Below are 22,468 nucleotides of genomic sequence, written 5' to 3'. Positions count from 1 at the left end.
GAACATCCCTAGGCACTTACATTATCCATTTGCCCCAAAGGTGAAGATTCTTAATCCCACACCTTGCTGCTCAATGAGGAAGCTGAAGCCCAGGAAAGAAGGGACTTGCCTAATCATAAAGAAGGGAAGAGGCTAGCCCAGGCCTCCACGTGGGAGAGGCATTGGACGGATGGGGGGAATGGGTCTTATCCTCACCTCAGTGCCTCATGGCCCATCACTTGGCTGTAATCACATGGACAACCAAAAAGCCCTTGATGTCTGGAAAGTGGGAGCTGACGAGGTTCACCTGCAGCTGCCTTGGGCCACTCTTGGAGGGGGTGATGTTGAACTGGACCAAGGCTCTTTCCTGGGGCTGCAGACTGGGTACACTGGAGGCAAGAGCAGGGGAAAGGCAGATAGTCAGTCCTCTTTCCTGAGTCTGGTCTGCCAGGCCACAGCTTCCTAGAGTCTAGGATCAACACATTTTCAATGTGATCTTCCCTTCTGCCACACACATTCTCCCTCTCTAGTCAAGCTAGTCTCTTCCCTCACCCTAAGTATACATTATGCTCCCCTCCCCTAGCTTTTATGTAGGAATCTTCCTACCTTGAATGTCTTTCCCTTGTTCATCATGTACAGACCCAGATCTACTTGTTCTTCTTCAGGAGACCTTCCCTCACAAAGACCTCCGGGAACAACTCCTTCCTTATTGATGCCAAAAGAGCTCCCATTTTATCATTCAAGGACCAACTCAATCATCAGCAGCACTGGAACTTCCCCTGGCCCCATGCTGCTCTCACTCAATGGTTGTCTCTGATCCCCTGGGCCCTGGGAATTCGTCCCTCACACTTTTCTCATGGAGAGGGTTTTGAGAGCTTTTACCCACACATAAAATCATCTGTTCCTCTTTTTAAAATATATTTTCATTTATTTATGAGGAGAGAGAGAGAGTGAATGACCATTGTGTACCAGGGTCTTTTGCTACTGCAAATGAACTCCAGACACATGCACCACTTTGTACTACTGGCTTTAAGTGGCTACTAGGGAATTGAACCTGGGCTAACCCAGGTTGGCAGGCTTTGCAAGCAAGAAATTTGAAATGATAAGCCATCTCCCTAGTCCCCGTCTGTTCATTTTAGTGTCCCTAAAAATTTACATGTGGTTCACAGCATAGCTCAGTATGGCCAGACTATATGAGAGTGGATGAATGCATAAATAAATGATAAAGTTAAAGAATGAATGAACCAAAATTGAGTTGAGAAAATGAATAATTTCAGTGAGTAAAAAATGTGAATAAAAGCCGGGCGTGGTGGCGCACGCCTTTAATCCCAGCACTCGGGAGGCAGAGGTAGGAGGATCGCCATGAGTTCGAGGCCACCCTGAGACTCCATAGTGAATTCCAGGTCAGCCTGGGCTACAGTGAGACCCTACCTTCAAAAATCAAAAAAAAAAAAAAAATGTGAATAAAAGAATAGATAATGAATAAGTAGAAGACAGAAAATTAATGAGTGAGTGAGTAATAAGTAAACAAGTGAAACCATAAAGCTGACCTGTGTGAATGATTAGGTGAGCTAGCCACATAAATTAATGATCGGATGGATAAAGACTGATGTCCACTTGTGCCTAGAGTACAGAATCTCTCCTGTTCCCTCCATAATAGCTTCCTTTAGGCCCATCTCGTGAGAAGACAGCCCTTGTCCCTGCCAACCCCCAGCCTTGCACTTACTTGATGCTAAGTTGTCCTTGGAGAAGGCCACTGCCCTCCACCACCAGCACACAGTCCTTCACTGCCTCCAGGAGTGGGTTCACCACCAACACTTCCACTGCAACTTCCACTCCCACCATCGCTGGGCCCAGCACCTGGTGGGCAGCACCCATGAGCCATTCATTGTCCTCCTCACTGCTCCTCCCATCCCAGAATCCCATGGCCTGGTGGGCCCACAGGGACTGGGGCATTAGTCATATCTCTCCCTTCCTACATACACTCTGTTAGAATGCCACCATCATCTTAAAGGTGGCGACAAAGGCACAAAGCCCACATGTGGATGCCCTCCCTAAACTCTGAGGCAGTGAATGTGGATGTGCATCACCTTGATGGTGATGAAATCCTCCAGGGTAATGTCCTTCTCCACCAAGAGCTTCTCTCCTTTGATGACAAGGCACATGGCAGCCAACAGGATCTTCTTGTCTTCTGTCAGGTCTTCTTTGTATTGAGAGTAAGATATTGAGACTGGGACTGTCTTCTCTGGTAGGGAGAGCAGAGGGAGGAGTTGGGGACTTAATTGTCTGCTTTATATCCAGGGGAGGAAAGGAATGCTTAAAAGCTGTACTCTGGTTTTTACAATAATTCTGAGCAAGCCATTTTTCTCCTCAGTTCATAGGGATCAAGAAGCTCAAGGCTCAGAGCAGTAATTTCTTGTCCAAAGGCACACAGAAAGTATACCAACGAGCCAGAACTCACTGGGATTCAAATTCACACCAGTAAAATATCTCTCCAAGATCTTCCTAAACTTCCTAAACTCTTTATAATTATTCAAGATTGAAACTCCTCCTAGTTATGTCACCCAGAAGTTATTTACTATTTTTTGAGTACCTATTATGTGCTAGGCCCAAAAAAGAAAGAAGACTAAAGGGTAGCTTCAAGCTTCCAACTTCCTTGCATGTTTCCAAATCCTCCTTCACCATGAAAGTTTAGTCCGAGTCAGTCCTGCCAGGTGTAGGCAGCCTTTGCTGATAGCCTTTCCCTGTATTCCCATGCTTTCTGAGTGCCTACGGGCTTGCTTTCTCTGTCTCCCTCTCACCAGCCATAAACAGCTTGTCTAGACATTCTCTTCTTGTGTGGGTCACTACAAACTAACTAGAGCTAATTCAGTTACATGTGGATTGTTTCTATGATCTTTCTTTTAGTATGATGTCTTTTTATTTTTGTTTTGTCCCAGACTCCACCATATTCTGTGGTTCTGCCACTGCTTTCTTTAAAAAAAAATTGTACCTATTCACAAGAGAGGGAGGAGGGAGTAAGGGAGGGAGGGAGAGGGAGAGGGAGAGAGAGAGAGAGAAAGAGAGAGAGAGAGAGAGAGAGAGAGAGAAAGAGAGGGAGAGAGAAACAGAATATGGGCACTCCAGGGCCTCTTGCCACTGCAAATCAACTCTAGACACATGTACTTTGTGTGTCTGGCTTTATGTGGGCACTGGGAAATCAAACCTGGGCTGGCAGGCTTTGCAAGAAAGTGCCTTTAATGTCTGAACTTTCTCCCTAGGCCTACTTTCCTTATTTCTCCTTTATTTCTGACTCCAAAGGCATTTGAGTTTTGAGCCTAGGGAAAAGAGCATTCAAGAGCTTGAACTTGGCTCTCTATTCGTCCAGTTTGCATACATTAGCTGCTCCTGAAGGCCTGGTGCCAGGCAGTCGAACTACATGTTAAGATACAATCTTGTTTTCTGGGCTTCCTTAGTTCAGTATGTTATTACTAGGAGAACGTTTGCTACATTAACAGTAATAGTGCATAATTATATATTATTAAGGGATTAGAGTTGCAGGGTAACAGGAAGCACTTTCATAGATGAACTAATCCTCACAACAGCTCATGGACATATTTTAAAATTATTCCCAATTTATAGTAATAAAAATACTGCCAAATACCATCAAAATTGCATATTCACTAGATGGTAGACATTATCCCAGATATTTTATACACATTTCATTTACTTCTTGCATGGTCCAAATGTGTTCTTGGGATCAGCAGCATTACAATCAATTGGAACCTTATTAGCATCCCAAGTTCCAGCTTGAAGAACCAACATATGGCACCAATGATATGCTTGGGCAGAGCATTAGCACCAGTTCAGAGCCTGGAAGAAAGGTGTCCCCCATTAATGTGCAGACCTTTGAGTCATGGCCTCTATTTACAATCTAAAGAAAGCTGAGACCCTTTTCCTAAAACAGAGATTGTCCACAGTGTTGTAAGTCAACTGGGAATCATAGACAACTATTGAATACTCTATCCAACAAGAATAGAATTCTTCTCAAGCACATGGGTTGCATTCAAGATAGGGCATATTCTGTACCATAAATAATCCATTAACCACTTCAAACATAGAAATAATGCAGCATATGTCTTCAGACCACAGTGATATTAAATAGAAAATAGTAGCTTAAATAGAAAATAACAGAAGGATAACTGGAAAATCTTTTGAGATAAAGTCTTGTTATTTAGCTCAGGCTGGACTTGAACTTGTAGTCTTCCTGCCTCAGCTTCCTGAGTGCTAGGATTATATGCATTTCTAAAAGAACATGGGCCAAAGAAGAAATATCAAGATAAATTCGAAAATATATTGAACTAAATGAAAATAAAACTCGTAGTTTGTGAACTGTGGTGAAAGCAATACTTGGAACTTTGTGTTACTTAATGCATGTAATACTTAAGAAGGAAGGTTTAAAATTACTAATCCAAATGTCTACTTTGGGAAACTGAAAAAATTAAAGCCAACATAACCTGAAGAAAAGGAATAACAAGAACTGGACCTGGTAGCACAAGTCTCCAATACAGATACCTGGGGAAGCTGAGGCAAGAGGATCACAAGTTCATGGCCTGCCTGGGTTACAGAATGAATTCAAGGCCAGTCAGCCTGGATAACCACTTAGTGAGACCTTCCTTCCAAATAAAATGAACAAAAAAAGACCAGCATCTCAGTGGACAGAATCCCTGTAAACATGTGTGTAGCCTAGGTTCAAACCCCAGGACTGTCAGGTATGGTGGTGCACAACTTTAATTCCAGCACTTGGGAGGTAGAGGTAAGAGGATCACTAAGAATTCAAGGCCAGCCTGAGACTACATAGTGAATTCCAGGTTAGCCTGTATTAGAGTGAAACCCTATCTCAACAAAATAAAACAAAACAAAACAAAACAAAAAACCCAACCAACCAACCAACCAAACAAACAGAAAAAACCCAGGACTACTGCAACAATAACAGAAAGAAAAGAAAAATGAATAATAAAAATTATAGTAGGGCTTGAGAAGATGGCTTAGCGGTTAAGGCACTCATCTGCAAAACCAAAGGATCCCAGTTCAATTCCACGACCCATGTAAGCCAGATGCACAAGGAGGCACATGCATCTGGAGTTTGTTTGCAGTGGCTGGAGCCCTTTGCATGCCATTCCCTCTCTCTACCTTTTTTCTCTCAAATAAATAAATGAATAAACAATTAAATAAATATATTAAAAAATTATAGTAGAAGAGAAAATCAACCCTAAGTTGATTCTTTGAAAAAAAATTGATAAAAGCAATGAGGCTCTAGCAAGGCTAAGTTTTAAAAAAGGAAGATACAAATTACAAATACTAGAAATGCAAAAGGGGACATCACTACAGATGCCATGAACATGAAAAGATAGTAAAAGGACTATTATGGACAACTCTGTGCCCTCACATTCCCTGAAACAAAAATAATTTCTTTGAATACACACAAAACTCACGCAAACAGAATAGACTTTCTGAATGGGCCTACATCTATTAGAGATGGTGAATTAGTAATTAATAACATTCAGAAAAGAAAGTGCCAATCCCTGATGGATTTACTGGTGAATTCTACCAAATATTTAAGGAAGAAGGTGTAACAAGTTTCTATAGTTTACTCCAGAAGATGGAAGCAGAAGACTTCTAATGCATTTCATGAGGCCAGTATTACTTTAATGCCAAATGTTGCAAAGACATTGTAGAAAAAGATAACAACAGATAAATTTCTCTAGTTGGACACTGATATAAAAATTCTCAACAAAATGTTAACTAATTGAATATGACAGCAAATAAAACTTTTTTTATAATGATCAAAGTGAGGTTCATTTTAGGCATTAAAGTTCATTAATGTATCCATTACATCTATAGAATACAAATCACACCTTTGTAAAAAAGTCACACAACAGGGCCGGAGAGATGGCTTAGCTGTTAAGACACTTGCCTACAAAGCCTACTCATATTCTACTCTCCAGGTCCCAAGCAAGCCAGATGCACCAAGGGATGCAAACATGAAAGGCTGCACATGCGTACAAGGGGACACACACATCTGGAGTTTGACTGCAGTGGCTGAGGCACTGGTGTGCCAATTCTTTTTCTTGCTCTCTCTCTCTCCCATTCTCACTCTCTCACATTAAAAAAAGGGCCAGTATGTTGGGCTGGCCTCAAAAAACAAACAAACAAACAAACAAAAAAACAGAAAAGGGATTTGATAAAATCCAATACTTATGCAAACTAGGAATACAGGGAGAACTTTCTTAACTTGAAGACTGATAATGGCAAGCATCAATCTTAATGATGAGAAGCTAGAAACTTTTTCTACATGATTTGGAACAAAGAAAAGATATTCCCTTTTCTTTTTTTAAATTTTTATTTTTTTATTTTGAGAGAGAGAGAGAGAATTGGCACCCCTGAGCTTCAGCCACTGCAATTGGACTCTAGATATTTGCACCACCTAGTGAGCATGTGAAACTGCACTTACCTCACCTTTGTGCATCTGGCTTATGTGGGATCTGGAGAGTCAAACATGGGTCCTTAGGCTTTGCAGACAAGTGCCTTAACTGCTAAGCCATCTCTCCAGCCCTTTTCCATTTCCTTATTCCATATCAGCATTATATTGGATGATGAAGTAGCTAGTGAAATAAGACAGAAAAAGGAAGTGAAAGGAATACAAATATGGGAAGAAAGAAAACATTTTTGTTCACAGATAACATGATTGTCTATGTATAAAATCTAAAAGAATAGACAACAATAGTAATACGCAAACAAAAACTGATTATTGGAAAGTTTTAAGATACAGGATCAATACACAAGTCAAAAACCAACTTTCCTACACATAATCATTTAACAACTTGATTTGGAAAAAAAAAAACACAATGTTATTCATGTTAGCACTCTCTTTTTTTAAAAAATAATTTTATTTATTTATTTGAGAGTGACAGACACAGAGAGAAAGACAGATAGAGGGAGAGAGAGAATGGGTGCGCGAGGGCTTCCAGCCTCTGCAAACGAACTCCAGACGCGTGTGCCCCCTTGTGCATCTGGCTAACATGGGACCTGGGGAACCGAGCCTCGAACCGGGGTCCTTAGGCTTCACAGGCAAGCACTTAACTGCTAAGCCATCTCTCCAGCCCTGTTAGCACTCTCTTAATGAAATATTATGAGTAATATGTTCAAGACATATATGAGGAAAACTTTGACAGAAGAAACCAAAGAAGAATTAAACAAATGGAGAGATATCCCATGTTCATGGATAGGAAGATTTAATATTTTCAAGCTGTCAGTTCTTCTCTGATCTATAGATTTAATGTAATTGCAATCAATAAAAGTTATTTGTGATCCAGACATGGTGGTACACGCCATTAATCCCAGCATTTTGGAAGCAGAGGTAGGTGTATCGCTGTGAGTGTGAGGCCACCCTGACACTATAGAGTGAATTCTGGCTCAACCCGGGCGAAAGTGAAACCCAACCTTGAAAAACCAAACAACAATAACAACAAAAGTTATTTGTGAATACTAAATGTGGTGGTTTGAATAGATGGCCCCAAATATATTCAGTTGTTTATTTGTTTGTAGTTTGCATCTGCTACTACGTGGCTGGAGGCAGTGTCACTGGGTGGATCTTAAGGTGTGGTGGTGGGTTTCAGATTTCAATCTAAAGATATGCAAAGTGTGCCTAGCTGGAGCTCCTGAAGTGTGCTGTGTGGCTTTTGGCTTGTACTTCTCTCTCTCTTTTTGGGCCTATGAAGGCAGGCCAGCTTCTTCTGCCATTATGGAACTTCCCCTGGATCTGTAAGCTTCAATAAATCCCTTCCTCCATAACTGTGCCTGGTCTGGAAGTTCATCTCAGCGAACCTGAATCTGTCTGGTACACTAACAAAGTGAGTGTAAAGTTAATTGGAGAGGCAATACTGAAGGGGAAGAACAAAATTGGAGAACTAGTACTACTGACTTCAAGACTTATTGTAAACCACCAAAATGTAAAAGAACAGACAAATAGATTCATGGAACATACAGAGTTCAGAAACAGAGTCAAATGATCTTAGAAACACAATGGAGTAACTGTAACCTTGTCTACAAGTGCCATGACAACAGGACGAGAAAACATTTAGATGCAGACTTCATTCGTCACATCTGAAACATATGGATGATATTGTATGTGCAATGTAGAAGGCATGATTCACAAAGGAAAAAGTTAATAAGTTGAGTTTTATTAAAATTAAAAACTCGCCAGGCATGGTACTGCATGCCTTTAATTCCAGCACTTGGGTGGCAGAGGTAGGAGGATCACCAAGAGTTTGAGGCTAGCCTGGGACTACATAGTGAATTCCAGGTCAGCCTAGGCTACAGTGAGGCCCTACCTCAAAAAAAAAAACCAAAAAAAAAAAACAAAAGAAAACAAAACTACTCTGTAAAAAGTATTGCCAAGTGGGAAGACAAGCCAAAGACATGGAGAAATAGTTGTTATGTAAAAACACATTAAGACCTCCTGAAATCCTATAATAAGAAAGGAAACAGTTTAAGATGGGTGTGATAGTACACACCTTTAATCCCAGCCCTTGGGAGGCAGAGGTAGGAGAATCACCATGAGTTCAAGACCCCCCTGAGACTACATAGTGAATTCCAGGTCAGCCTGGGCTACAGCTGAGACCATACCTCAAAAAACCATACTACTACTACTACTACTACTACTACTACTACTACTACTACTACTAGTAATAAATCAATAAAAGAAAAAAAGAAAGTAAGCAATCCAATTAACAAATGAGCAAAAGATTTAGACACTTCAGCAAAGGAGATACAAAGCTGTCAGTCAGCAAGTGAGGAAACACTCACCATCCTATATCATTCAAGAATTGCAAGTAAACCAGTGAGGTGCTGTTATACACCTGTTAGAATGGCAGTACTCCAAAGCACATATGACATGCCGGGGAGGATGTGAAAGAACTGAAGGTCTCATTCATTGCTGCCAGGAATGCAAAATGGTATAGGAACTATGGAAGACAGTTTGGCAGCTTCTTCATAACTAAACATACTCTTAGCATATGATCTAACAGCCGAGCTCCTTGGTGTTTATCCAAACTGAAAATTTGGGTTTACAGAAACGTCAGCATAGGGATGTTGCTGTGGTTTAAATGTGCCCTTCCAAATGTTCATGTGTTGGAGGCTTGGTCCCCATAGTGATAGTACTGGAGCTAGTGGAACCTTACGAGGTGAGGTCTAGTGGGAAGTCCTTAGGTCATTGGATATGTGCCTTTGAAGGGACTGCAGGACCCCATCAGTCTTGCTTCTTGTTCTTTGCTTGTTTTGGAGACAGGTTCTTGCTATGTAGCCTAGGCTAGCCTTGAACTCATAATCTTCTTACTCTAGTTTCCAAAGTGCTAAAATTAAAAGCAGGTACCACCATCTCTGGCTCTTGCTTCCTGTTTCGAGATACGATCTATCCTGCCACATATGTACCATTATTTGTCACAGGGCACTTGCCAAAGCCTGTGCTATATTATGTGGACTTTCAATCTTCAAGCCTGTGAGCTAAATAAATTTATTTTGTTTTCTCTTTTTTTTTTTTCCACCATGGTGTTGCCTGACCAAGAGCAGCTTGTGAAGAAAGGTTTTATTTTGGCTTTCAGACTTGGGGGGAAGCTCCATGATGGCAGGGAGAAATGGCATGAGCAAAGGGTGGACATCACCTCCTGGCCAACATCAGATGGACAACAGGAGAGTGTGCCAAACACTGCCAAGAGGAAGCTGGCTATAACACCCATAAGCCCTCCCCCAGTAATGCACTTCCTTCAGGAGGCTTCAATTCTCAAATTGCTATCAGATGAAGATCTAGCATTCAGAACACATAAGTTTATGGGGAACACCTGAATCAAACCACCACAGGGATCAAAGTTAGGACCTGAACTGCTAGGCAAGTACTCTACCACTGAACTCTATCCCCAGTCCTAAGTCTTATTTCTTTACAAATTTAGCCTGCCTAGGGCATTTTGTTGTAGCAACGCAAAAGTATATGGATATAAATATAACTTTATAAGTATTGATAGTTATTGTAGCTTTATTCATAAGTGCCCCAAAGTAGAGGCACCTGTCTCTCAGCAGGTAAATAACAAGCCCTGATCTATGCAATAGAATACTATCCAGTGGTAAAGGGGCATTGCAAAACAAAACAGGCTGTGGAAATGGCCCAGCAGGTCAAAGTGCTTGCTACTGAAGCACGAGGGTCTCTTGGGGTTTGAGACCACCAAGCTTGACTCCCTAGACCCCACATAAAAAGCCAGGTGTGGCCATGTATATCTGTAACCCCAGTCTATGGGGTGAGGGGATGGAGACTGGAGAATTGTTGGGGCTTGCTTTTGGACAATAACCCCTGGTTGAGGGAGAGACCCTGTTCCAAGGAAATCCTTGGCTGAGTGGTAAGAGGACACCCAATATTCTTCTTTGACCTCTGCATACAGTACACATCTATATACACATTCATACAGCACACATCACACATACAACACACACTTTACATACACATACACACATGCAATAAAAACTAAAAGAAAACAAAACATGGAGGAGCTCTAAATACATATCACTAAGGAGACCAACCTGAAAATGCTACACATGCTGAAAAGGCAAAGTTATGGGACAATGATAAGATCAGTGGTTGCTGGGGAAATAGAGATAGATGGCAGACACATGAAGGAATTTATAGTAGTGGAACCATTTTGTATGATTCTCAGCTAGTGGTATATGCTATTGTACATTTGCCAAAACCATGGAATGCACATCAAAAGTGAACCCTATTGTCAACTATGGACTTTGGTGGAAAATAATATGTCAATCCTACCCGATCACTTGTAACCCATGTGCTACACCAGCTCATGGTGTTGTTAGGAGGAGGTGTTGAGGGCATACCTGGGAACTCTCTGTACTTAACATTCATTTTTTCTGGAAACTAAAGTAACCAAAAACAAAAAGTGTACTAATATAAAAAATAAGTTATGTATTTTTTGCATGTGTTTTTAAATGTATTTTAATTATTTGAGAGAGAGTTGACGAGGCAGATGAGAGAAAGAGAGAGACAGAGACAGAGAGACAGAGAGAAAATGGGCACACCAGGGCCTTCAACCACTGCAAATGAACTCCAGACACATGCATCACCTAGTGCATCTGGCTTATGAGGGTTACTGGGAAATTGAACCTGGGGTCCCCAGCCTTCACAGGCAAGTGCTTTAACCACTAAGCCATCTCTCCAGACCAAGCTATGTATTTTAACAAATTATATTTATGCTATTTGGCTCAACAATTCTATGTTTTCTTTCTTTCTTTTGGTTTTCTGAGGTAGGGTCTCACTCTAGCTCAGGCTGACCTGGAATTCACTATGGAGTCTCAGGATGGCCTTAAACTCACAGCGATCCTCCTACCTCTGCCTCCCAGTGCTGGGATTAAAGGTGCGCACCACCATGCCTGGCCTCAACAATTCTATTTTTATGAATCTATTCTAACAAAAACAGTCAAAATCCAAAAGTTTTTGTTTCAAGATATTTACTTTAGTGTTATTTTTAGTAGCAATAAACTGATAACTACCCCATAGAAAAGATAAATAACCATGTATTCATGTAAACATTACCTGTATACTTAAATGATGTTTATGAAGAGCTTATAAAATAAGATATAATGTAATATGAAAAGTGCAGGGCATTGTAATATTTAATTAGAACTATGCTTTTCAAAAAACAAATAAGAACTGAAAATTTGGAAGGAAAACCTGTTAACAGTTTGTAGGTAGGTGGTAAGATCATAGGCAGTTTTCCTCTTTTGCTCTTAAAATCTTTAATGAATATGCATTACTTCGAACATGACAAAAATTGCTAAAAGACAGGAGAAAATATGTTAATATATTTCATTATGAAGTATCATTTTGTGATTTAAATTTTGTGACAAAAAGAGCTAAAAATTGTGTGATACCTCCTTCATGTGTTTTGCCTGTCAAAATCCACAAGGTACACTTGTCAAGAACTAGTCCAGAGGAATGACTGTGGTTGCTTTTGTTCAACTGCATTTTATAGTTCAGACAGCATGTGAAAGGCATGAGAGACAGACAGGTCCATACATACATGCATAGTTAGAAAGAGAGAGAAAAGAAAGATAAAGATAGAGACAGAGAGCAACAATATACAGAGAGACAGAGAGAAGAGACACACATGTAGAGACATAAGAGATAATATGTATGAAGAGTGAGACAGACAGAGAGAGCAAGAAGGAAATAAATTCCTTCCTAGGAATGATTGCATGTCCAGGGAAGCCCTCACTGCTGTGCAGCTCCCAACCATTCTGGAACAGTGGGTGTGTCAGCTAGATCTCACCAAGCAGGCTGTTCTTACCTTCTAGTGGAGCCAGTCTCACTGGGTGGGACTCATGCAGGATCTCTGCCACTGGCTTACGGGTGTAGAGGATGGTGGCACCACTTAGATTGACCTGGACTCGCTGGACCCGAGAGGTGAGGTTGGCTAAGCAAAAAGCCAGCCTTAGCTCCTGGCCCAGCACTGGTGGCTCCAGCACTTTGAACTTGCCAGTGATGCTGGGTTTGCAGGGGGGCTGCAGGAGGTCATCACGCCAGAGACACTGTCTTCCAGCCCTGCGGATCTTCGTCCTCCTCACCCAGGTGTCCATGCTGAGCAGCTTCTTCATAGCCTTGCTGTACACCTGCCTCTCCTTCCGGGACCCTGTGGGGCACTGCATCATCAGGGGCAGGCACAGTACTCTGCCTCATCTCCCAGGCCCAGGCCTCACTGCTGTGGGTCAGACCACCACTTGTCAGCACTTCAAATTCACACGAATCTCCAAGGTCTGGCCATAAGCTGGCAGCCTAGATCCATATGTACACTTTAAACCAGTTGCCAAGACATCAGCTCAGGGAATTTCACATTAAAAAAATCAGATTCCCAGTGTCTGACAACGAGGTGAGATATTGATTTCTTTTCAAAGACCCCACGTTCTGAGTTCAAAAGCTACCAGCAGATGGACCTGCAGGGCCTATGAGAGAGATGCCTCATAACCTACTACCTTTACCACAGCCCACCCCTGTGCAGCGAGGAGAGCACAAAAGATGGTCTATAGCAGTCACTAGAAAAATGTATCAAGTGAATGTTGATTTCTATGCATATGAAGATGCTTAAAAATACCGAGGTTGAGCCGGGCATGGTGGCTCATACATTTAATCCCAGCACTCGGGAGGCAGAGGTAGGAAGATTGCCATGAGTTCGAGGCCACCCTGAGACTCCATAGTGAATTCCAGGTCAGCCTGGACTAGAGTGAGACCCTACCTTGAAAAACAAAACAAAACAAAAAACCCAAAAAACATGAGGCTGGGTTTGGGGAGTCTACAACAAGGAGGGGATGACTGGTAAAGATGGAGTGCCTACTAGAAGGGGAAGGTGCCATTCCCTGTGGCACGTTTACCAGTCTTACAAGCATCAGGTTTCTTGAGCAAGGAGAGACCTGCAGGGCCAAGCTGTGGTGGAGAAAGCCAGGCCAGCCTTCTCCTTATCCACAGTGGGGGTGAACAGAGCCTGCCTCCTTCCTTCAACCTTCCAGGGTCACTGCTCTGGCTTGTGATCCAGGCATGGTGGGGGACCAGCTCTGCTTTACTTTGTAACATGGTCTTAAGTGGAGATGGATGGACACATATGGGTCAGCTTAGGGCACTGCCCGAGCACCTGCTACCCTTTTGGAAGGGAGGTTTTAAAGTATGGGTCTGGGGCAGCTATGAGAAAAAGCATCCGGCTATCTCGTTTCTATACCCCAGCAAGCACAGGCTCCTACATGAAGGGCCATGGCATGGTAGATGACAAAGTCCGGGAGCTGCTCCTACTCCGCACTGTGTCTAGTCCATGTTTCCTAAACGTTCCGCACATGCCCTGCTGCTGTCTCCACAATTACTCCCTGCAGCAGTTGTATCCCGTGTGCACGCATTTATACAGTCTCTGACACGTGGGAGTGGTTGAGGAAAGATGCTATTGCTACTATAGGAAACCGTGGAAGAGATGTTTAGCAAGCCCAGGAGGCCGCTGACTAACCCACACCAGCGTCTGTGATTTAGCATATGAGACAAAGCTAAACCCAGCTTCTGCTGCCATCAAATATTCGGTGAGGATCTGGTCCCACACTGCTCGATGGGCCACTCTGGGGAAGTTGATAAGGGCAGCCACATGGCCCTCACCTTCTGGGTACTTGTAGAGTTCTGTGATGTCCACGCGGGAGTTGCTGCCCACCGCCTTGGTACTGATGCATCTCCCGATCTTCTTGGTGTCAGAGTACACTCGCTCCACGCTCTCGTCCTCGTTCCACAGCCAGGTGACGTAGTCGGCGTTGACCTCCGCAAACACAAAGGGGCTGTCGTGGGCCAGGTGCACGTCACCCTCGCGGATGGCAGTGACCGAGGCAGGGCCGCACTGGAACACACCTGGGCAGGAGGGTGGGTGTGAGCCTGGCTTGGGTGGTCAGGGTCTGGCACCGCCCTGCCGAGCCCTACCTTCGCTCTCCTCCTGGGGCGTGGCGTCCAGCACCTGCCAGCCGTTGTAGGACGGACCCAGGTCCTGCCGGGCAAACCAGCTTTCGTTCCAGACGTGGAAATTCCTGTCGCCAACAGAAGGTGGGTGAAGTGGCTTTCCGCACAAACCCCGCAAGAGCTCTGGGGCTCATCAGCTGCGCTGGTGCCACATGCTATTCACAGGTGTGCACATGTGTGTGTACAAACCAGGAATCTTATTTCTCAAGCTAGTAGAAGTACAGCTGCAAATAAGACCAAAGATCCTTGCCCTCATACAGTTCACATTCCTTTTCTTTTAATGTACCCCAGAGTGGTTTGTGAACCGCCAGGAAGCCCAGGTTGCCTTTGCTCTTGAGATCTGGTGCCTCTGCCTCCCTAGTGCTGGGGTGACAGGCTAAGGGCAATAGAAGTCAGGAAAACATAACAGCAGCAGCAGCAGCAGCAGCAGCTACTATAGTGTGTGTGTGATGATGCTTTCATTCTGATGACAGTGGCAGACTGCAGGAATAATGTGATAATAATAATGCGATAATAACAATGTGATAATAAATGCTGTGGAGGGGTTTTCCCTAGAGAAGGGCTGCTGGAGGCCTACTCTAGGTAAATGACATCTAAGGTAAGACTTAATATAAAGAACTAGCCAGAGGAAGACTAGGGACCAGTGTTGCAGCTAGGAAGAATGGCATATGCAGCTGTCAGGAGACAAGAAAATGCTTAGTCCATTCAAGAACTAGAAACCAATGGCCTTGAACCCACCACATGCTGTCTTCTGTTAGGTCCTCCAGGGTTCGGCCGAAAGAGTCAACGTATTTGTCCACACTCAGGTTCTCATTGGTGTCGTGGGCTGAGTTGAAGTTGGACACCACCCGTGTTGCGATTCCCAGGCACCTGAGGACTGCAGAGCAGAGGGTGAGGCTGTAGGAGCCATGGCAGCCTGGCCCCCTCAGGCTATACCACCCCCGTCTGGCCATATCCCCTCAGTCTTTCTACTGTGGTAGAAATACCATCATCTCCTCTACCTGTTCTCAGGAGACTTCTGGAGATGCCAAGCCACCACTATTTTGGTAGACATGTCTCAAGGCTGGCAAGACCTTGTAAGCATATGATGGTACCACACACCTTTCTGAGGGGACTTGAGGTGTAAGGGTCCATCTACAACATTCAGTCAGATTTAGGCAGATGATTTGTGCCAAATAAAAGACCAAATGTCAGAAAAATGAACTAGTTGGCTTCTCTCTTCATTGACCAGACTTCTATTTCCTCCTCACAATGCAGCATATGCAAATCTCTTCAAAAACATGCAAACAAGACAGCACACTAATGAGGGGCCCCTCTTTCCATACCTGTGCACATGACTCCAGCGAAGACCCAGCACTGGCCGTATTTGACCGGCTTGTACCTGCCCTTGAACCACTTCTGCAAGATGGCCACGCTGCCACTCCAGTGCAGTGGGCTGGTGCCACCACCATATTTGCCCTGCCAGTGGCCCTGCACCACACCCCGATCATTGTTACTGTTCACCTGGACAAGGGAGGCATTAGTCCACCACGAGACAGGGGATCCCCACTTCAAGAATCTTGCCATAGTAAAATCATCTCTTTGAATCACTAGGTCAGTGGGGACTACTCCATGCTTTTCAGTTGCCTGAAAACTGGGGTCATCTGCTATCATAAAATACCTGCTTTTGGGGGGCATAGCTCAGTAGTAGAATTTATATTTGGAATACATGAGGTCTGGGGTTTGATCCACAACACCACCCCTCATACCCCCCCACACCATTTAAAAAGCCTACTTTTTGGTGCTACTTATATTTTCAATTATCTTCCATTTAGATGATCTGTTGTCAAAAGTGCTCTATGATTTTAGAGCATTTTCTGATTTAAATATCTAGAACCTAAATTTGGAACTGTTGGCAGTATAGTCCTTATAAAGGCAACTGATGTTTACTGAAGATTTACTGAAGACAACAGGTACTATTCTAGGGATTTTGTGCACACTGGATTAACCTGTGTTCAATGTACAGTATAAGTTCTATTAATTTGCTTTGTTATCTTTTTCAGAGGAGAAAACTGAAGCTCCAAGGGGTTAGGTGATTTGCCCAAATCACACAGCAAGTTAGCAAAAGGGTGATCCATGTGTCCGGGACTTGGACTTGGGACCTGCATGGCTCTTCACAGGCTACAACGTTCTGTGGTTGGGAATCGGTCACTGCAGTTGATGTGCTATGCTCCATCATCACTGTGAGCTCTTGTGGGATGGGGAGGGGGCGTTGAGAATATCACATATGAGAAATATAGCTTTATCTAGTTTTGGAGTCCCAGCTCCCCATCAGCATGGGTTAGAGACCACTGGGATGCCCTCTCACTGCCTTCACTGCCTTTTGTGGAGGAGGTATGTAGTCTGATGCCTGTAATCAGTTCAAGTGGACATTCTGCCCCCAGGGAAGTGGATCTGGGCCTATATCCTTGAGCCTGGGTGAGCCTGTGACTGCTTTGACCACTATGATGAGGCTGGGCTGAGCTTGAGAAGCTTGGCGGCTTCTCCTTCTTCTTTCTCGGGAAAATTGCCAGGGAGGCAGGTGCCATATGTGAGACTGCAACACCAGAAGACAACCTCTGCCAGCTACATGGAGAGGCTGCGCAGAGAAAGGATGGTGACTGGCCAGTTCCTGCTTTCCAGCACCCCTTTCCCCAAGCCCAGAAACCCAGTTGCCATGTTGGATGTTCCTGTTTCAGCCGCCATGGCATGGGCAGGAGCCAGCAGCTATTGTCACTAGAACCGAAAACTGAGATACACTGGGCTGCCTTTCCATCCTGGACATCTGCAGCCATTCAGGCATGCCCAGTGAGAGCTTCTGGGAGCAGAAGGCAACCATTCTGATGGTGCCCTGCAAAATTCCTGATCCACACAATTGTGTGTATGTAACATATGGTGTTTTGAGGCCTGGAGTTTGGGAATTGCTGGCTATGCAACAATAGTGAATCAAAGCAAAGGGTGACTTGGGGTGAATCCTAGGCTGTGACTCTGGGGCTGGTCGGGGGATTCTTGAAGGAGGATATCCAAGAATGGCAGAGGTTTCCTCACCATGGCACTGATGATCCTGGTGACATACACAGGGTCGTGGTGGTGGGACACATCAGTGGCTGGGTCATCTTGGTGACTGGGGCTTCGGTCCAGGATGGAAAGGCAGATGTCCAGGATATCTTCCTCAAACTGCTCCCAGAGAGGCTGTGTTCAGAGGCTAGAGCCTTGTGTGTACATTGCTAGTCTCCCACAACCCACGGCCTCACTGCTTGTGCCTGAGCAGAAGAGCTTGCCCAGCCCCCTCGGGTTCCTCAGAGGCTCATCTTGGGAACCAGAAGCCCAGCCTCAACCACGCCCCTCTCATGACCCTACTACCCATACTACGGCAGCAGAAACTGGTGACTCCAACCATGTCTACCTTATGTACACTCCTTTGCTGAATGTGTTTTTAAACACATTTAAATCCCTTGATGGTGACAAGTGGCAGATTTTTCTCATACAACTTTTAGTAGCCCTAGGCTGGCTTTTCCCCCATGGTAGCAAGAGGTGGTAGCTGAGTAGTGGGAACCCCTTAGGTGTACCCTAAAATTCTCCAGTGTATTATCATTGCCCAGTCTTTGAACCCAAATGCGTTTGGCTCCCACCCTGGACAGTGAAGTCCTTGACCTGCCTGTGCCACCCTCCTCCCAGGTTGCACCCAGGCAGGCAATCCTCCTGCCCCAGCTGCTTGGCCTGCTCTTCTCCCTGCCCAACTAGGTCCTGACCAACTTTAGAGACTTGAGCCTGTTGTCTGCAGGCTTTCCTCACCCCCTGAGGTTGATAGGGTTCCTTTCACCCTGCTCTGGAATCCTTTTGCCCACCCCTACCACTCTTGTTTTCCTTGTTGTGATTGCTACTGTAATGGTATTGATCCTCCTTGCTTGGAGGTGTATCCGTGTTCTATATCCAAGGCTTCAATAACTTCAGATAGAAAATATCCAGAAAAACAAACTGTGTGTACTCTGACTGTATATAGACTATTCTGTCATTATTCTGCAAACACAGCCTAGCCTAACATAGCACTTACATTGTGTTAGGTGTTAGGAGTAACTATGCATGGCCGAAAGTACACAGACCGAGATGCATAGTATGCGTGATGCAAATACTTCCCATTTTATAGAATGGGCTTGAGCATCTGTGGATTTTGGCATTTGTGTGGAGTTCTGGAATCAACTCTCCATAGATATGGAGGGATGACTGCATTTGTGTAGGCCAGTAGATAACAACGTATAGCCCAAACCAGCAATGCCAGTATGATCTGGGAACTTGTCTAAACTGCACATTCTCAGGCCTGTTGAATCAGCCTCCCTGGAGGACAGGCCAACACCTATGTCTTTAGGAGCACTCTTCCCTCCTGTGTGATTCTAATTTATGTTCTGGGTTGGGAGCCACTGATCAAAGCTGCACAGACTTGATCTTTTCTATTTCCAAACTGTATGACATGTATGACAACTTCCCAAGAGTCCAGGGCAGGCCCTGGCACCAGCGGTAGTAGATGAATGAATGAATAGATTTTTCTGAGAATCAGCCCAGCTCCCTTGCCAGCTTGCCCTTCCTAGGAAGAGGGGGATGGACAGAAGACTCCCAGCTTGCCTGTTCCCATATCCCAGCCCAAGTCCCCCCAGCCCTGGAGACCTGCCCGTAGTTCCAGCCCTGGGCTCGGATGTGCTTCTCCACGCCTCGGAAGATGACACCACTGTCGTTGAGCACATACTCCTGTCTCTCCTCCTCTGAGTCCAGAAACACATCGTCCTCTGAAAAGCAGTCATCAAGCCCCATATGGGTTGGGGATTTGGCCCTGCTGGCCTGGGAAGGGGCTGTATCAGGGCTCAGTAGCAGGATAGAGCCTAGAGGCCAACCTGGGCAGGACAGGGCAGGAGGAGCTTGCTGGATCCAAGTTCATCCTTGTCAAACCCCAACCCTACTTAGCCTTTTCCCTAGCAGGAAACAACTTCTTGCTCAGCCTAAGGCAGGATTTTGGAAGCTCTGACACCTTCGGGTAGCCCAACTTGATATCAACCAAAGCCTCATTTTCTTTTTCTTTATGATGTACATGCAATTATCTGTGTATGCACGTGTGTGTGTGTGTGTGTGTGTGTGTGTGTGTGTGTGTAGAGGTCAGAAGATAACTTTAGGTGTTGTTTCTCAGAAACATCATCCACTTTATTTGCAATAGGGTCTTTCACTGGGTTGGAACTTGCCAAGTAGGCTAGACTGGCTAGCTAGTAAGCCACAGGGATCCTCCGCCCCTGCCTCACAAGCCCCTGTCTCTACCTCCCCAGTGCTGCAATTACAAGTATATGCCACCAAGCCCAGATTTAGCCTCATATCTCCCCTCCCTCCGTCCGTCCCTCCCTCCCTTTCCCTACCCCTTCCTTTATTTCCTCCCCCCTTCCTTCCTTCCTTCCTTCCTTTATTTCTTCTGAGACAGGGTCTCACTCTAGCCCAGGCTGACCTGGACCTCATTCTGTCACCCTAGGCTGTCCTCGAACTCATGGTGAGCATCCTACCTTAGCCTCCTGGCTGCTGAGATTAAAGGCTTTTCTATGTCTGTCTAGCTTCATATTCTAAACATTAAGAAAAATCTGGACCCCAGTTTACCCTTTCCTGAGGCCTTGTGATGTGCCTTGGCTCTGTGACTACCAGTAAACCAAAGCTGGGTGCTGGTATTAGTCCCAGATCACAGGTATGGAAACCATCTCGTAGAAAGAAGCAACTTAGCTTCTTAGAGCTGCCTGACTTACAGGCCTGGCTCTTACCTGCCCTTGAGCTTCTCCTTCTACTTCTTACTGACATCTGACATCAGAGACCACTGCCCTGCACCTCTTGTCTAAGCTTTGTTGTAGCATCTGGTACCAGGCTCTTCCATGGGGCCAACTCTTGGCATTTGCTTCCCTGTCCCTTAATCTGCCTTTCAGGCTCCTCCCAGGGCAGGCCTGCTTCTAAGGATGGCTTTAATAAACCTTTAGCCTTGGGTGTGACAGCTCCTACCTGGACACCAAGGATTGAACAGGAGAACAAACTCGCCCAGCTTCCTGTCACTGTGTTTCCGGCGAGAAGAAGCCCTTGCACTCAGCAGGTAGCGGCCGATGACTGCATTGGGAGGACTGATGAGGCTGATGGTCACAGTGTTTTCTGTCTGTGCCCCTTTTGCAGCTGTCCAGGTGTTATTCACCTCTAGCTCTGCTGTCTGGAATGTGGCTTTGGTGTGGAGGGCCTCAGATGCCTGGGGTCCTGGAAGACAGGAGAGGGGATCAGGTTTCCCTGCTTGCTATGAAACATAACTCCAGGTCTAAAATGCCAGTCTTCACCCTGAGATCCTGGGAGGCTATGTAGGGAAGGATCTGACCTAGCCCCTGAAGGGTCTATCTGGCTTAGCTCCACTCAATGAGAAACTGACAACAGTGTGAAACCCAAGCTGGCCTCTTGTGTAGTCAGGGAAGGAAAAAGGCATTCCAAAAATGACCACTCTCCATTCCCTTCCAAAGCCCTGAACTCCTTGGCATGCACAGAGCTCCAGAGAGGTCATCTTACCCTGATGTTGTCTATAGGAAACTTATCAGAAGTCCTCAGGATTAAGCTCTTCTTAACTAAGCCACTTCTAGGAACTTGCTTATCCCAGTGCCTGGGCTGCCAACTACAGAGTCTCAAGTTAGACCACTAAGGGTGCTGAAGAGCCCATTTACCTGTCTCCACAGTGAAGATGAGGTCCTCCTCTCTGTCCAGGACTCTGTTCAGATCCAGTGTTATGTTGAACAACTGGCCCCTGCGAACCACCAGCTCAGAGCAAGTGTACTCCTGGGTGTGGTGGGCAGTGCCATTTTTCAAATGCTGCCAGTCCACCTTGGTGATTATGACCCCTGAGTAGGGAGAGGATGGAGAGGTGAGGCCAAGCCCTTTGAACCACTTCATCTATGCCTGGCTTGTTCTCCATCTGTTTTTATCCTGCTAGCCTTGGTCCATCTAGGAATGATTTATCATATACCATTCATTCTGTTTATTTGCTGTGCTTAAATTCTGCGAAGTCCTGTAATTTAGTAAGCACTGAACCATTGTTTGTGTAGAAAATACAAGAGTTGAATTCCTGTGAACCTCTTGTTACAACTTATTCACTGACCCATCCATATAGAACTTTGTTTTATGTATCTTTGTTTACAGACTGTGGTAGTTTGAATGTATGTCCCCTGTAATTTGGCTCTCCAGCCACATGACTAGAGGAGGTATAACTGGAGGCAGATCCTGGGCTCCAGCCATAGGGTGTGTTTGTGGGAAGAACTGATTTCTAGCCCAAAGGTATGCAGAGCAGTCTGAAATCTGGTGGGGTCCCTGCTGCTTGCTGCCCATTCATGTTTGCTGCTTTTGGTTTCCACAGACTGTTTGGTTGTTTCTCTCTGCTGGGATGTATGGAAGCAGCTTCTTCTGCCACTGGTGTAACGTCCCCCTGGATCTGTAAGCTTGAAATAAACCCCTTCTTTCTCTAATCAGTGTCTGGTTTGGATGTTCATCCCAGCAATGTGAAGCTGGCTACAACAGAAATTTGGCACCAGAAGAGTGGGGTGTTGCTAAGATGGATCTGAGCATGTGGATTTTGATCTTTTGGAACTTAAGTGCTAGAGGAAGAATATGTATGGTGCTGAGAATAGATTATTGAACAAGAGAGACATGGTCTGGCCCTGAATAGAGGCCATGTGGCTCACTCAATGATCGTGAGCAGGGCTTTGGATCAGATGACATGGGTTCAGATTTTGATTTGTCCATCTGTTGGATGAACTACCTTCTAATTAACCTTTGTACTTTTCTGCAGAATGTGAATAATGATGCCACCAGAGTGTGAGGATGACATCTTGTCATTTTGAGCCATCAGAACATGAG

At 44.8% G+C, this 22,468-nt stretch overlaps 1 protein-coding gene across 1 annotated transcript; it reads right to left on the bottom strand.

Moving 5' to 3' along the window:
• Positions 1–214: 214 nt before the first annotated feature.
• On the bottom strand, positions 215–21,508 carry Tgm6 (transglutaminase 6). Its single transcript, XM_012949422.2, has 12 exons — positions 21,283–21,508; positions 20,588–20,830; positions 19,232–19,350; positions 17,618–17,746; positions 15,877–16,054; positions 15,290–15,428; positions 14,516–14,619; positions 14,204–14,446; positions 12,366–12,707; positions 2,070–2,224; positions 1,706–1,839; positions 215–368 (listed from the first exon to the last, which is right to left on the bottom strand). Exons 1-12 carry the CDS (start codon positions 21,506–21,508, stop codon positions 215–217), a joined length of 2,166 nt encoding a protein of 721 aa, XP_012804876.1.
• Between the last annotated feature and the right edge of the window lie 960 nt (positions 21,509–22,468).

This window comes from Jaculus jaculus, chromosome 8, assembly GCF_020740685.1.
Source record: "Jaculus jaculus isolate mJacJac1 chromosome 8, mJacJac1.mat.Y.cur, whole genome shotgun sequence".
NCBI lineage: Eukaryota > Metazoa > Chordata > Mammalia > Rodentia > Dipodidae > Jaculus > Jaculus jaculus.
This window is presented reverse-complemented; position numbering and strand designations above follow the sequence as displayed.

Bases quoted from the DNA above. Each gene is read 5' to 3' on its own strand.
- Tgm6 (XM_012949422.2), bottom strand. From the start codon at position 21,508: ATGAAGTGGTTCAAAGGGCTTGGCCTCACCTCTCCATCCTCTCCCTAC. The intron at 14,620-15,289 runs GTGGGTTCAAGG...TGTTGGCGACAG, and splicing joins CTAACAGAAGACAGCATGTG to GAATTTCCACGTCTGGAACG. The intron at 1,840-2,069 runs GTGATGCACATC...GCTGCCCACCAG, and splicing joins AGGATTTCATCACCATCAAG to GTGCTGGGCCCAGCGATGGT.